The 16,538-nt window shown below is 41.6% G+C and overlaps 1 protein-coding gene across 1 annotated transcript; it reads left to right on the top strand.

The window, feature by feature from the left end:
- Window positions 1–1,738: 1,738 nt before the first annotated feature.
- On the top strand, window positions 1,739–15,332 carry hspb8 (heat shock protein b8). Its single transcript, XM_068055189.1, has 3 exons — window positions 1,739–2,514; window positions 3,209–3,272; window positions 15,155–15,332. Exons 1-3 carry the CDS (start codon window positions 2,106–2,108, stop codon window positions 15,324–15,326), a joined length of 645 nt encoding a protein of 214 aa, XP_067911290.1. The 5' UTR covers window positions 1,739–2,105; the 3' UTR covers window positions 15,327–15,332.
- The last annotated feature ends 1,206 nt before the right edge of the window (window positions 15,333–16,538 follow it).

A 16,538-nucleotide genomic window follows, 5' to 3' on the forward strand; every position in this document is an offset into this window, starting at 1 on the left:
AGTCACCACACTAGGGAGATGAACTTTAAGCACAGATGAGAACTTTGCATTCCACCGACTCTGATATTGTTTACTTGAATTTCGTGATGCATCTGGAGCAATCATCAGCAATGCCAAAAGATACTGAAAAAATTTCACTTTATTTTAAGGAAACGAACTCTTACAGATTGGGAAACACTTCCAAATCAGCCCCATGTGCAGAATATATTTGCATCAGTGCTTTCAAAACAGAGTTGAGGTTTGACAAGTTGATGAGTACGTATAATAAAGCAACTAACCAGCCAGCCCCGTCACGACCATGAACCTTGGCTCATTCGAGTGGTACTGTAATAGGTTGATAAAGTACTGTAATGTGGATGACATGCTCATACACAGTGCTCATACACAGTGCTCATCCTCATGATCAAAAATCATGAAACAATTTCATTTTCAGGCAAAAATATTCACTAGCGTCATCCCAGGTGACAGTGTTCATCTGTGAGTGTAAGTATTCAAAGACACACTTTCCCACACATTGGAAACAATATTATATCCTTAATTCTGTCGAGCAAATTGTTGTTACTTAGCGAACAAGAAAGATTTAAAGCTATTTATTGGAAACTATTTTAGTTATTTCCCTAAGTATTTTAAATGGAGCATTTTGACAATACCAGCTAACAGATCAGCTGCTGAAACAGCTGCTTTTGTGAATGCTGAGCAAAAACTGGCCTTTCGGCCCACTCAGTCCATACTAATGTGTATCCCCCACAATGAATGGGAGTCCTAATCCCATGTGCCTATCATGTTCTGATATCCCTTCATTCCCTTTAACTTCAACCAAATATTTAGCCTATTCTTAAATATTGACATGCTCTCTGCTTTAATCATTAACTGTACTGGTGCAGTCTGCAGCACCCCCCACACTCCTAGCTGTCTGTTCTGTTGCTTCAGATGAATATTAAAAATCCTATGGCACTATTATGAAGAAAATCAGGCAGATTTCCTTGTGTCTTCATGTTGTGAGGCTGTGGAATGCATGATCAGAGTTAGTGATTGAACTAGAGACCATGTCAATGTTTAAGAATAGGTTAGATAGGTAGTTAAGGGGAAAAGGGAATAAAGAGATATGGAGAATATCCCGTTAGGGCTACCACACACGTGGAGGCTAAACACCAACTTGGGCTGTTTGGGCTGAACGACCTGTTTCGATGTTGTAGTTATGTATAATTTGGTTGTAGTTTACATATAATTCTTCATTAACATTCATTCATTGACCCCTATCCTAAAAGAAACTGAGCATTCATCTCACTCCTTCCTGTACACAAAAAAAACCCCGTTTGTCTACATAACAATCCTTGCATTTCAAAGTAATCCCTTGCATGTTAAGTGCTTTGAGACATTTCTGAACAGTTGATGAAACGTTAATAAATGCGACTCTTTCATCCGTCTATTGTCAACAGGAAATTCTGCATTGAGGCAAAGTGTGCGGTACTAATTGCCGTGGAGAGGGGCTTTTCTTGTGACCACATCGTAAACCTGTTAGCATTGAAACGTGGTTTGTAAGCGTACGGTCACTTCCAGCATGACTGTCACTTGTGCCTAAACTTTTTCTGGAGTCAGACGATCGGGGGTCACAGCTCTGGATGTAGTGTTGTGCAACTATTTACTAAGTAAGGAACGGCTGACTGGAATATTCCTGAAAGTGCACTCGCGAGAAATGTTATTATCCAGGCTGAGATATGGGTGTGAGGGGGAGGGGGGTTCAGGCAGTGCTTATGAATCAAATACTTTCTCCCCCACCCAGGGTAAGACCGGCTGGTAAACAAGGATGACTCAGGCTGCTTGAAATAGCCTGTGGGGAGGCAGGGCTGAGCTCTCGGATAGTCAGGCATGGCTAAACTTGGTCAGCCCACGTAAGAGGGGCTGATTCTCCCAAGGGGCACGTCAGATTCCTTTCAATTGCTCATAGATCAGATTATACAGATGACAACTGGCGCTTGCCTAACCTGGAGCCAACTATAAAGGCCGGGGCACAGAACTAATAAAGGGGGAAGGAAAACTTCTGGTGAACCAAGTGTGTGTGTGTGTGTGGGGGGGGAGGATCTAGAAGCAGCTAAGAAAGAAGCATGGCTGAGAGTCAAGTCCCATTCTCCTGCCACATCCCCGGGAGGCACAGGAGCACCAGGGACCCTTTCCGAGAGCCCGGCTTGTCCTCTCGCTTCCTGGACGATGAGTTCGGGATGTCTGCTTTCCCCGAGCACCTCACGGCCGACTGGCCCGACTGGGCGAGACCCAGGCTGACTTCGACCTGGCCCGGGCCTTTGCGATCGTCCTTTAACGGAGCGGCTCGGGAGCCTCAGGGCATTTACAGCCCGCCGCCGCCTCAGTACACGGCTCGATACACGGGTTACCCGGAGCCCAAGAGCCCGCCCAGCATTAACCCGGGAGAGCCCTGGAAGGTCTGCGTTAACGTGCAGAGCTTCGCGCCCGAGGAGTTGAGCATCAAAACCAAGGATGGCTTCGTGGAGATATCAGGTAGGTTTGGGTAGCGGGGCAGATTCTCCAGCAGGGAGAAGAGGTCACAGCAAATGATTTGTCAGTGTGAGCGAAGAGGGGTCAGCTATATGGCAGCCTCAACCACTCTCTTTAATGGGACAATGTAGGGAAGCTACATCAAAGCACAACTGGAAGAAAGTCAAAGTCCTAAACATAAGTTCAGGGATTTTGCCTGAAAGGTTAATTCCTCACTTGTCCCCCACAAGTATCGTTCCTGGCTTGCTGAGTGCAGCATTTGTTTCTATTCATGGTATCTTGTGCGTTACTGGTTGAGATGACTGCATTTTATTAAAATTCAATGGCCAGAAAAAAAATTAGAAAGCACAATTACACAGGGACACTATTTCACAATTATTTTTCCATTGGGATATTTTGAGTTTGAATACATTTAAACCTGGCCAAAATATTAAAAAGAAACTTTGATGCTTGACAAATCTCCTGACTGTTATAGAATTGACCCATTTCCAGGGGACGTGTAATGAATATTATAACAGATATAGTTGACTTTAGAGATGAGCCAAGCAAAATCCACTGAAAATATGACCAAGGCACTGGAAGAAAGTAATAAATCGCGAACTGTTGATCTTGTCCAGGTTCCTTTGTATATTAAATCTGACCAGATCAGGTATCATTTGATTTTCTTTCCTGACTTTTCTCTTTACATCGTTCTAAGGGAAACACGAAGAAAAACAAGAAGAAGGAGGAATAGTCTCAAAAAACTTCACCAAAAAAATCCAGTAAGTAGCAGTCACGATTCATCGACAAGAGGAAAAATAAAAGGAGCTATTTAATGGGAATGTCTAGGTGTTAATATCTTACATTTTTCAAGAGTGAAACTTTCGTTTTCATTGTCGGTCTCATGGTATAAACTGGGTAGGAAACGCCAAGAAAGTTCATGAACTTGTGCGAGATTCCTTGCTTGCTGCCTTATTTGGTGATGGAGTTGTCCTGAGTGTCAATGAGGAAAATTGCGTAGGTTCTAACGGCGGTCATTGCTATACCCACAGCGAGCTGGAAGCAGAAGCTAAAGTTAATGTCTCAACACGGGGCCATCGGGCGTTTTACTGCACTCGCCCCCATTTACTTGACTGTCCTTTTAAAATGCCGCTAGATGCCAGTCTGAGAGTTAGGGTACTGGAGGTATCAGCTTTCATTGGGCCGAAAGGTCCATTTCTGGTCCTTAACTCTTAACGTTAATATTTTCCATATCCATGTTGGCAATTGGGGCTAGATTGAAATTGCAGTGAACGTGTATGTAATTCCTCTGTCCACTGTTTAAAGAAAATGTTGATCAGTTTATTTTAAAGGTACTGATGGCTTTGTTAAAATAGCAACAGAGGAAGTTAACGCAGTTACTATTGCACTGTAAAGCTTTCAAGTCAAAAGTCTTTAGAGAATGAAATAAAAACAGAAAATGCTGGAAGCACTCAGCAGGTCTGGCAGCTTCTATGGAGAGAGAAACAGGGTTAACGTTTCAAGTTGATGACCTGTCATCAGAACGTTCTGTGGAAAGTTCACCGATCTGAAACTTTGGGCCTGATTTTAACTCTGTGCCAGTGGATGGGCTTTGAATGAGTTAAAATTTCATCCATTAATTCTGTTTCTCTCTCCACAGATGCTGCCAGACCTGCTGAGTATTTCCAGTATTTTCTGTATTTTTATTGCCAATTTCCAGCATCCACATATTTTGTTTTTGTATTTAGAGAATGGATCTGCCTTTTAATACAAAAAACTTTTATTAAAAATATTTGTAAATATAGGACAATTGAATCGGCTTAACGAGCAATTTACTTTTATATCATTGGAACAAATGCTTTTTTTGCAGCTGAACTCCATAAAACATTAGGAATATATTATCTACTGACTAAACACTGAAGATTAGAAAAAAATTAGCAAGCATTTGATACATGGGAAACTTTCCTCTCTTCACTATATTATTAATACTTACATTTATAATTTCACGACAAATAATGAACAGAGCAAATATTCAGTCATATATTAAAAATGGGTGATTTCTTAAAGTCAAAATAAGTGATTGTCACTCCTAAAGTCTGAAAATTGGCAGACTTGTGAGTTAAAACAATTAATTTTAATTTTAAATATACAGTAAATTGCCATGTGTATCCTTATGAAATGCAGTGTTGCTTGTTAGTGCAGTTTATATCTTCATGTCTTTTTCTAAACAACAAAGGTCAAACTTTTCTTCACTCACATAATTTTCCTTTAACAAAAAATGCTAATTTGCTCTATTTCTACAGATTAAAAAAAATGAACTGCCACTACATTGTAAACACCACTTTACTACAGCAGATTCAATTTATGAAATAAAGCATTAGGCAAGCTCCATACAAATAATTGGCTGTCAGCAAGACACTTAAAAATTGCTTCTATTTTAAACCTTTACTTCCTAATTAATGAGCATGTTAATCTCTAGAGAGCAATGTTTATTAAAGGGACACTATCTTCATGAAAAAGAGAGTCCAGCACAGAAGGAGGCCATTCAGCCCATCGAGTTCATGCCAGCTCTCAAGAGGAATCCAGTCAGCACTACGCCCCTGCTCTATCCCTGTAGCTCTAAAGTTTATTTCCCTCAAATGCCGATCCAATCTTCTTTTGAAATCACTGATCATCTCCCCTTCTACATCCTTCGTAGACAGCAAGTCATTACCACTCACTGTGTAAACAAAAAAGTTTTTCCTTACATCCCTCCATATCTCTTGCCCAAAACCATAAATCTGTATCCTCTAGTCTTTGCACCATCAGCTTTTCTTTGTCTACCTTATCTAAACCTGTCGTATTCTTGTACACCTCTATCATATCTCCCCTCAATATCCATTGCTCCTTGGAGAACAACCCCAGCTTCTCCAACCTAACCTTATAGCTGAATTACCTCATCCCCAGAACAATTCTTGTTAAACTGCTCTGCACCATCTCAAGAGCCTTCACATGCTTCCTAAAGTGTGGTGCCCAGAACTGGATGCAATATTCGAGTTGTGGCCTAACCAAAGCTTTCTAAAGGTTCAGCATATTTTCCCTGCTTTTGTATTCAATACCTCTATTATGAAGCCCAAGACCCCATACTCTGCTAACTTCTCTCAAAAAGTCCTGCCACCTTCAAAGATCTATGCACATGAATTTCCAAGTCCCTCTGTCCCGTCACACTCTTTAGAACTGTGCCATTAAGTATATATTTCGTCTCCCTATCCCTCTGCCAAAATGGATCATCTCACACCATCTGCCACTTGTCTGCCCATTCTGTTAGCCTATCTATGTCCTGCTGAAATCAATTAGTATCATCCTCACTGTTTGTCACACATCCAAGTTTGGTATCATTGGCAAATTTTGAAATTTTACTCTGTGTTCAGATATCCAAGTTATTTATATATGTGTTTATCAAAAATGCAGGATTTCTAGCACTGAACCTTGGGGAACACCACTGTCTACAATCCTCCAGTCGGAAAAACAACCATTTACCACAACTCTCTATTTTCTGTCCTTAAGTCAATTCTTTTTATCCAATTGGACACTGACCCTCCTATTCCATTAGCCTCAGTTTTGTTAACCAGCCTTTTATGTGGTACTATGTCAAATGCTTTCTTAAAATCCATATAGACAACATTCACTGCATTCCCTTCATCAACCTTCTTTGTTACTTCATCAAAAAATTCAGTTAGTCAAATACAATCTGCATTTTACAAAGCCATGCTGGCTCCCCATAATTAACTCAAACCTCTCCAAGCGTCTGTTAATTTCTTAACTGATCATTGTTTCTAAAACCTTACCCACCACTGATATTAAACTGATCGGTCTGTAGTTTCTAGGAATGTCCTTACACCCTTTCTTGAACAAGGGTGTCACAATGCTACTCTCCAATCTTCTGTCACTCCCCTGTACCAAGGGAAGATTGGAAGATTATGGTAAGCCCTTCCACTATCGCCAATCCCACTTCCTTTAGCAACCTGGAATGCAAGCCATCCGAACCAGGCAACTTATCCACTCTAAGCACAGCCAACCTTTCCAGTACATTCTGCCTATCAATTTTCACCCCATCCATTACCTCTACATCTCCACTTCTACCAATATTTTGTCAGCATCCTCTTCCTTTGTAAGCACCAATACAAAGTACTCATAAGTATTCTAGCCTTGCTCTGTGCCCTAACCATATATCAAGTTCTTTGTCCCTAATAGGCCCCAACCTGCCTCTTGCCGCCCGTTTACTATTTACATGCAGGTGGAAGATTTTACCTTTTGTGTTAACTGTCATTCTATTTGAAAATTCTCTCTTTGGCTCTTATTTTCTTCTTCACTTCCCCTCTCAACTTATAGTATTTGGTCTGGTGCTCATGATGAATTTGCCTAACATGCATCATACACCCTTTTTTTTGTTTCATTATATTCTCTATCTCCCTCAGCATCCAAGGAGCCCTGGCTTTGGTTTCTCTACTTTTCCCTCTTGTTAGAATGTACCTAGCCTGTACCTGAAATGTCACTTGCTTAAAGATCACCCATTTTTCCATTACAGAATTTTTCTCAGTCTTTGGTACCATTTCGCTCTGACTAGATCTCCTCTCATCCAATTGAAGTTTGCCCTCTTCCAGTTTAGAAGTTCTATTTTAGATTGTTCCTTGCTCTTCTCCATTACTAATTTAAACCTTATGGTACGATGATCACTCTTACCCAAGTGTTCTCCCACAGACACTTGGTCCACTTAACCCACCTCATTCCCCACACCAGATCCAGCAATGCCTCCTTCCTAGTTGGACCATTAGCATACTGGTCACATTTCAGAAAATTTTCCCTCCTTTTCCTTTACTCTAACGTGATCCCAATCGATATCTGGGTAATTAAAGTCCCCCAATATTACCACTCTATGGTTGTTTCATATATCTCTGATTTCCCTGCAGATTTTCACCACTTTCTCTCTATCGCTATTTGGAAGCCTATAGAATACCCCCCAGTAGTGTGATCATACCCTTTTTGCTTCTCAACTCTAAGCAAATGGATTCTGTCCTTGGCCCTCAAGGACAGCCTCTCTTTCCAACACTACAATGTCTTCCCTAATCAGTACTACCACCTGACCTTTTTCCCTTCCCTATCTTTCCTGAACACTTTGTATCTATGAATATTAGGCGCCTATTCACCATTTTTAAGCCATATTTCTATTATTTCCACTACATCATATTCCCACATGGTTATTTGCACTTTTAGTTCACCAACCTTATTCACTACACTACATTTACATATATGCATTCAAAACCTGTCTTTGTATTCCTCGTAGTCCTTCTTAGTCTGCTGCTATCTAATATGGAACTACTTCCTTTTCTAGTACTATCCAACATTCTCATTCCTTTATGTACCTTGTTCCTTTTTTCTACTTCTATATGCTGGTGCCCACCCCCCTGCCAATTTAGTTAAACCCTCCCTAACCACGCTAGTAAGGGCGGCACAGTGGCGCAGTGGTTAGCACCGCAGCCTCACAGCTCCAGGGACCCGGGTTCGATTCTGGGTACTGTCTGTGCGGAGTTTGCAAGTTCTCCCTGTGTCTGCGTGGGTTTCCTCCGGGTGCTCCGGTTTCCTCCCACATGCCAAAGACTTGCAGGTTGATAGGTTAATTGGCCATTATAAATTGTCACTGGTATAGGTAGATGGTAGGGAAATATATAGGGACAGTTGGGGATGTGACAGGAATATGGGATTAGTGTAGGATTCGTATAAAAATGGGTGGTTAATGGTCGGCACAGACTCGGTGGGCCGAAGGGCCTGTTTCAGTGCTGTATCTCTAAAACTAAAACTAAACCTCCCTGTAAGGACATTCATCCCAGTCCTGTTGAGGTGCAGTCCATTTCTTTTGAATAGATGCCTCCTGCCCCAGAACTGGTTCCAATGCCCCAGGAATCTGAAGTCCTCCCTCCTGCACCATCCCTCAAGCTATGCATTGATCCTCCCTGTCTTCCAATTTCTACTCTCACTGGCACGTGGCACTGGGAGTAATCCAGAGGTTACTACCTTTGAGGTCCTACTCTTTAACTTGCTCCCTAGCTCCTGAAAGTCTCACCATAGGACCCAATACCTGCTCTCTCTGTGTCATTGGTACTGATGTGTACCACAACTTCTGGCTCACTTCCTTCTCCCTGCAGAATATTCTGCATCCTCTTCATGATGTCCTTTACCTTGGCACCAGGGAGGCAACACACCATTGGGACTGTTTTTGTGTGGGAAAAGAGTTAGGAGAGCCAAGTGCCAATTTTGGAAACTGACTCCACACCCAAGTGATGTGATGATGATTATCAATAAGATTTTTTAGATCATCATATTATGTATCTCGAAACAAAAATGGTTCAAGCTGTTTTTTACTCTGTGGCAGTTCCTGTTTAACAAGGATTGTTGACTTGATTCTTGATTCTCATGACCTATTGCTTGAGGTAAAGTCAAAAGAGGAACAGTTGCTCAACACAAAGACTGTAAATAAAAACAAAATACTGCAGATGCTGGAAATCTGAAACACAAACAAGAAATGCTGGAAATACTCAGCAGGTCTGGCAGAATCTGTGTAGAGAGAAGCCGAGTTAACGTTTCAGGTCGGTGATCCTTCATCAGAACTGGCAGATATTAGAAATGTAAAAGGTTTTAAGCAAGTAAAGTGGGGGTGGGGCAAGAGATAACAAAAGAGGTGTTGATAGGACAAGGTCACAGAGAATAACTGACCAGAAGGTCATGGAGCAAAGGCAAACAGTATTTTAATGGTGTGCTGAAAGACAAAGCATTAGTACAGAGAGGGTGTTAATGGACAGAAAACTGAACAATCTGGCCCCAAGCACAACATGAAAAAAACAGTGGGTAGACACAGGAGAAACAAACTAAACAAACTAAAATAAAATATACATAATATAAACACATAAAAAAGAAAAAAATAACTAAAAATAAAAAGGGTGGCCCATCATACTCTAAAATTATTGAACTCAATGTTCAGTCCAGCAGGTTGTAGTATGCCTAATTGGTAAATGAGTTGCTGTTCCTCGAGCTTGCATTGATGATCATTGGAACACTGCAGCAATCCCAGGACAGAGATGTGAGCATGAGAGCAGGGCAGAGTGTTCAAATGGCCAGCAACCGGAAGCTCGTGGTCATGCTTTCGGACTGAGCAGAGGTGTTCCACAAAGCAGTCACCCAGTCTGCGTTTGATCTCACCTATGTAGAGGAGACCACATTGTAAGCAGCGAATACAGTATACTAAATTGAAAGAAGTACAAGTAAATCGCTGCTTCACCTGAAAGGAGTGTTCGGGGCCTTGGATAGTGAGGAGAGAGGAGGTAAATGGGTAGGTATTATACCTCCTGTGATTACAGGGGAAAGTGCTGTGGGAAGGGGACGAGGTGGTGGGGGTAATGGAGGAGTGGACCAGGGTATCGCGGAGAGAAAGATCCCTTCGGAATGCTGACGGGAAGGGAGGGGAAGATACGTTTGGTAATAGCGGAAATGGCGGAGGTTGATTCTCTGGATGTGGAGGCTAGTGGGATGGAAAGTGAGGACAAGGGGAACCCTGTCGCGGTTCTGGGAGGGAGGGGAAAGGATGAGGGTAGAGGTGCGGGAAGTGGGCCGGACATAGTTGAGGGCCCTGTCAACCACAGTGGGGGGGAATCCTCGATTGAGGAAAAAGGAAGACATATCAGAAGAGCTGTCATGGAAGGTAGCATCATCAGAGCAGATGCGTCGGAGATGGAGAAACTGAGAGAATGGAATGGAGTCCTTACTGGAGTCAGAGTGTGAAGAAGTGTAGTCAAGGTAGCTGTGGGAGTCGGTGGGCTTATAATGAATATTATTGGACAGCCTATCCCAGAGATGGAGACAGAGAAGTCGAGGAAGGGAAGGGTGGTGTTGGAGATGAACCATGTAAAGATGAGAGAAGGGTGGAAATTAGAAGCAAAGTTGATAAAGTTTTCCAGTTCCGGGCGGGAGCAGGAAACGGCACCGATGCAGTCATCAATATACCGGAAAAAGAGTTGGGGGAGGGGGCCTGAGTAGGACTGAAACAAGGAATGTTCGACATACCCCATAAAAAGACAGGCATAACTAGGACCCATGCGGGTACCCATAGCAACACCTTTTACTTGAAGGAAGTGAGTGGAGTTGAAGGAGAAGTTGTTCAATGTAAGAACAAGTTCAGCCAGGCGGAGGAGGGTGGTGATGGATGGGGACTGGTTGGGCCTCTGTTCAAGGAAGAAGCGGGAGTCCTCAAACCATCCTGGTGGGGGATGGAGGTATAGAGAGATTGGACATCCATAGTGAAGAGGAGGCTGTAAATATGTGCTGTTGACTTGGGTGCTTATTAAAAGTTTAATGTTTTACTCTGTTGGTTAAAGATGGCTACACGTTACAAACAACTCTTTCTATTCATCAGCATGGAACTGATGTTAGGCCAAAGCAGCTTTTGTGGAGTACTTTCTTATACTCTTGTGTTAAAGCTGCAGTGTGACATAGTTAGCATAGGAGAGCATGGAATAAGAAATGTCCATTAAGTCTACAAAGTCCATTCCTCCCACACACCATGTATCATCCATTCTGTAAGGGGTCCTATCCCAACCATTTAACCTCTTAACGAAAGGTTCTACAAAGTTGCGTGCTAACCATCAAAGCTAACTCAAGCAAAGATCTAGTCTAGTTATCTGGTCCCACACGCCTCAAGCATTTACATCTATTTCATGCAACCTTGGTATGACATTTCTATGGTCCCCGAGACTCAGCAGCAATGTTCCCGCTAAGCTGTACCTGTGGTCTCGTGCTTTGAAAAAGTTGACTACGCACAACAAGAATATTTTACAGGGAACATTGCTCAACATCACCACATGTTTGATCATCTCCCCATTTCTCATTGTTAATCTATTAACTAACCGAATATTTATCCAGCTTTTCTGTAGGATTTACTCAACGCAGTATGAATTCCTGATGCCAAATTCTGTACTGCAAGCTCCAAGCCCTTATGTCCTTGATCTTTAAATTTATCCCTGAGGGCAACCACTGGGATTACAGATTGATCAGATCTTTCTAGTTGATCTAACTCATTTTTCTACTTTTCTTGTGCACACGCAAGAGAAAATACACTAAGCGGGGAAGAGGCCAGTAACAATTAGACTGTTTCCACATTATGGTCAGAAGTTGCGACTTTGGGTGTGGAGTCAGTTTTTGACAGGACCATATCAGGTGAGCTGCCAGTTATAGCCCCTCCCAATTTACAGTTCAATTGAAGTCCATGGAAAATAGGGTGGGGTGTATAACGGGCAACCAATCCGCTAAGCCCTTTTTGCACCCCCCGTTAAAATTGCAAGTTTTGGCATATGTATCCTCACACAAGCACATAGGAGATTTGTTTTCTATGATTTTCATATGTCAATGTACTGTTAACAGTCATGTTGCTTTTTCCCTGAGTCCTTCTTTGCATTTTCTTGTTTTGTTTTATCTGTTGTTGGTGTTTGATTTCTTTCCTTCTTCCTCTTCTGTTTACCTGGTACCACTCTGCCATTTTTTTCTGTTCGTTTTCAACTTCATTGTGTCACTTGTCTCTCCCCCTTTCTCCAGACATCCCAGATTCCACTCCATTCTAGGAGTTTACCTAACAGAAAAAGGCCCTCTTTTCGTGCCAGCTCTCTGCTAGAGCAGCTCAAAACTAATCCATCTTCCCTGCATTCTTCCTGTAGCCCTGTATCTCCATCTGCTTCAGATGCTTATCAGCCCTTAAAAAGTACAACTATTCCCTGTGGCAATGCATTCTATGCTATAACAACTCTGTGCAAAGATATTTCTCCTAAATTTCTTAGTGACAATTTTACATTTATGACCATTTATTACTGCCTCTCCAAGCAAAGGAAAAGTCATTCTCTACTCACCCTATTAAATCTCTTCATAATCTTGAAAACCTCTATTAAGTCTCCTCTTGGCACTCTCTGCTCCAGTGGAAATTGTCCCACTATCACAAGTCTCTTCTCATCACGATAGTTTCTCATCCCCAGTTTATCCATGTGAATCCTGGGATTACTTACTTGAAGCATATTCCACATATTTACTTCCTCCTTTCCTCCATGTCTCATGCCCAGCACCTAATGCCCCTCATTATTCAAAGGAAGAGACGTAACAATAAGGAGTGCCTTCTAGATATATTCCAAATGTTGCTTTATTTATCACATCAAAAAAAAAACATTTAACTTCCTGTATATTCTCTGGCTGTGAAACTTGCAGAGATTCTCCCAGTATTTGCATTCTTTTAGGGATCCTGCCAATCTCTTGCCTGAGTTGCAGAAGACCAAGGCAACCTCTGTAGAATTTGAAGGCCTCTATTTCAACAGCTGTACAATGAATAGGAACCAATGATATGCTATAAGCAAAGTATATCCCTTTGGGACATGACTGCTTCTGAACACAGGTATCAGCGTAATCACTGTCACAAACAAAATGGACCAACTGATTGATCATACTGAGACCTGTATCAAAATGGGATTATGCCTATAGCTTGTGTCACTCAAAGAAACCCGCTTTCCTGTTCAGCTTCAGTCCTCCATAAAAGATCCATATAAATGCAGAAAATACTGCTTTGAACACACCAAGTGATAGCAACTCCTGATCTTCCATTTAATGCATTCTTTCACAAAACTTATTAATCCATTAACATTCCAGATGTGAGGCTGTTAAGCAAGATTGAGGTTTCTGAAATAAATGGGAATTTAGCTAGCTAAACGATAAGGAGAGGATGATATTAAATCGAGAGAGTTCCTCAACATTTAATTCTGGGTTCCTTGTCTCACACAGTTCATTAATAATAGGAAGGAGGGTACTTCTGCCAATGTTATTAGTTTATGACACCAAGCTGACAAGAATAATGCAGATTAATGGCATTCAGAGGGATTTGGATCAATTAAGTGCACAGTCTAAGGAATGGTAGATGGATGTTAATGTAGATACAAGCATGAGCTGTTTTGAGACATGTGCAGCCCACAAGGCTTTACGTTTGCAAAAGTTGGATGGATTTGGATGTGACACTGACCATCACTCCAAGTATCCAGTGGTTATGAAGCTGTTATCTCTGAAGTTAATCAACTACTGGAGAGCATCTAATTATAAATGAAAGTTATTTTTCGAGCCTATATTGTTCAGGTCACATTTTTAAAAAAAAGAAAGACTTGCATTTATATAGCCCCTTCCAGCATATACCAAAGTGCTTTACAGCCAATGAAGTACATTTTGAAGTGCAGTCACTTTTGTAGGAAATGCAGCAGCTACGTTTTGCCCAAGAAGCTCCCACAAACAGTGATGTGATAATGACCAGAAAATCAGTTTTTAGTGAGGTTGATTGAGTGTTAAATATTGGCCGGAACACCAGGGAGAACTCCCCTGCTGTTTTTCAAAATAGTGCCATGGGATCTTTTATGTCCACCTGAGAGGGCAGAAGGGGTCTCATCTGAAAGACAGCACCTCTGACAGTGCAGTACTCCCTCGGTTCTGCACTGGAGTATCAGCTGAGATTTCTGATTCAGAGGCCAGAGTGTTACCAACTGAGCCATAGCTGATATTTTTGCCACATTGTTATTCTAGACACCGAACTCTCAAAAAACATTAGAATTGGTTCATAGGGTGATTCTGGAAGTGAAGCCTCCTCAGCTCCTTCTAGAATTTGAGTAGCTTTGGTACCGTGATATGTGAACGTGATGTGTAAACTTTAATATAAATTTTTTAAAACAGTCTGGCTCAGGAAGGCTGAAATTTTTCTGGAACTGCCAGCACATAAAGGGTTAACGCATTGGTAGCTCTCATTGGATTGCTACGGATAACAGGACTGGCTTGCTTTCCCTGCTTGTGTTGAATCACTAACTCGTTTTCATTTCTTAATAAGTACCTACAATGGGATTGTTTACAAAGAATAGCCTAGAATACGCAGAGGGTTCTCCCTGTATCCCACAGTAACTCTGGCAGGAGACTGTCAGAACCCTCCCCCCCCCCCCACAAAAAAAGGCAGAGAAAATATCAGCTTACCTGTAACTTTGAGTGAAACTATTAAGTCTTGTTACATTGCCACTTCAATATGTTTGCAATTTGAAAGCAATTACCATTGTTTCTATGTTTCAGGTTGATGACCTTTTATTAGATTTGTTATGATGATAGGTCATGGACCTGAAATGTTAACTCTGTTTCTCTCTCCACAGATGCTGCCAGATGTGCTGAGCGATTCCAGCATTTTCTGTTTTTCTTCCAGATTTCCAACATTTGCAGTATTTTGCTTTTGTACCATTGTTTCTTATTGCAGTTAATCGCTTGGTGTCCTCTCACTGCTGGCTGCTGTTGCACTGCCAATTCATGACACAGCCTTGCCTAGCCAGCTCGGATTATATTTACTGGAAATAGTTTTGTGCTAGTAATACAATTTTTAAGCTTAATCTGCTATTTCTCTAACATGCCTAGACTATTGTACATGGCATTGCTTAAGACACGATTGAAACACTGGACTCTCCAACAAAATTATATTCTGAATGCATTAAACATAAAACTGTGAAGTGCTGAACCTACAATTGGGTCAGGGTTGCAGGATTTGGTGTGAAAGCCTGGCTTAACATTGTGTCATTTTGTGCTTCTCTAGATTGCCCATCGAAGTTGACCCTGTGACAGTTTTTGCGTCCTTGTCTCCTGAAGGAGTCTTAATCATTGAAGCTCCTCCTGCAAGGCCACCTTGCTATTTCTATGGGGATGACAGCATGAGCATCGATGCAGAAGAAAATGGATTGAGAGGCCAGGAACAGACTGTTTCTTAATCTTAGCCAACTATGAAATCACCTGTCAAAATCTGCCAAAAAAAAGGGTTATTACCTTTAAAAGAGGCAACAAGGACTGTATATAAATCATTGTTTGTTTACTTTGATACTTCTAGATAGTCTTACAGAAGATATTGATCTGTTTGGTCTATTTTGTATATGAGAAGAAGGCTATATATTTGATTTTTTTGCATAATAGCATATATTTTATATGCTAGATATAGCGGAGTAGTTCAATATTGATCCTCCTGTAAAGTGCCTTTAATTGTTGATTTTGAATAAAATCTAGGTTGGAAAAGCTTTTTTTTTTCTTGTGATAACACTCTGATTCCTCTGCACATATTGACATGAAGCAAGGGGAACAGCTTGTGCACTGGATCAGATTCCAGACTCTTACAAGGTGACTGGGCTCCAAGTCCAAGCTGATAGAGCAGGCTTCTCATTCTATCTGTGACATGACATGAGTTTGGACAGTTTCAATTTGGATCCTAGTGAGCAGGGGCCCAGAGAACAAAACCACCCTTATGTCAGCATTAATTGGCACCAATTTGGCCACAGGATGGTTGTCTTGCAATATGGAAAAATGTAACACTGCTGCAGTCGGGAGCACTCTAGAGTTGGGGGAACATATATATAGAGCCTTTATTATAGAAAAATGTCCCCAGGCACTTCACAGAGGCATAACCATAGACAAATGGATACTGAGCCAAGAGGGAGATAATAGGGGAGTGATCACAGACTTGGTCAAAGAGGTGGCTTTTAAGGAGGGTCTTTAAGGAGGAGAATCAGGTGGAGATGTTGAGGTAGGGAATTCCAGAGTGTTGGGCCTGGATGACTGAAGGCTTAAACAAAGTACTTTAAATTTCAGATATTACTGTACTTGATTTTGTGGTCCGAACACTGCATATGAAAAGGAGCAAGTGGAAGATTGGGATGGAGATAAATAGCCTGTTCACTGCTTATGAGGTGGGATGAACCAGGGCAACGTCCCTCAAGAGATTCATTAATGGGCAACCAGGTGATTATTGTTTGGGTCGAAGGAAATGGTGATACGGTAGTTAGATGAGGTTGATGTATCAGAAAAGGGTTGTTTCTTGGGCCCAGTGGTCTTTTCCTGTTCCTAAAGGTCTTTATGTCCTGAGAAAATCAGATACTTTTTTGATTCGTTTGTTCTTGAGATGTGGACAATTCTAACAAGGCAGCATTTATTAA

The sequence above is a fragment of the Heterodontus francisci genome, chromosome 23 (genome assembly GCF_036365525.1).
Source record: "Heterodontus francisci isolate sHetFra1 chromosome 23, sHetFra1.hap1, whole genome shotgun sequence".
NCBI classification, from domain to species: Eukaryota; Metazoa; Chordata; class Chondrichthyes; order Heterodontiformes; family Heterodontidae; genus Heterodontus; species Heterodontus francisci.

What these genes read in the sequence shown, in the direction of transcription:
- hspb8 (XM_068055189.1), top strand. Translation starts at nt 2,106, where the DNA reads ATGGCTGAGAGTCAAGTCCCATTCTCCTGCCACATCCCCGGGAGGCAC. An exon ending in TGGCTTCGTGGAGATATCAG is followed by an intron (nt 2,515 to 3,208) that starts GTAGGTTTGGGT and finishes CATCGTTCTAAG; the next exon opens with GGAAACACGAAGAAAAACAA. An exon ending in AACTTCACCAAAAAAATCCA is followed by an intron (nt 3,273 to 15,154) that starts GTAAGTAGCAGT and finishes GTGCTTCTCTAG; the next exon opens with ATTGCCCATCGAAGTTGACC.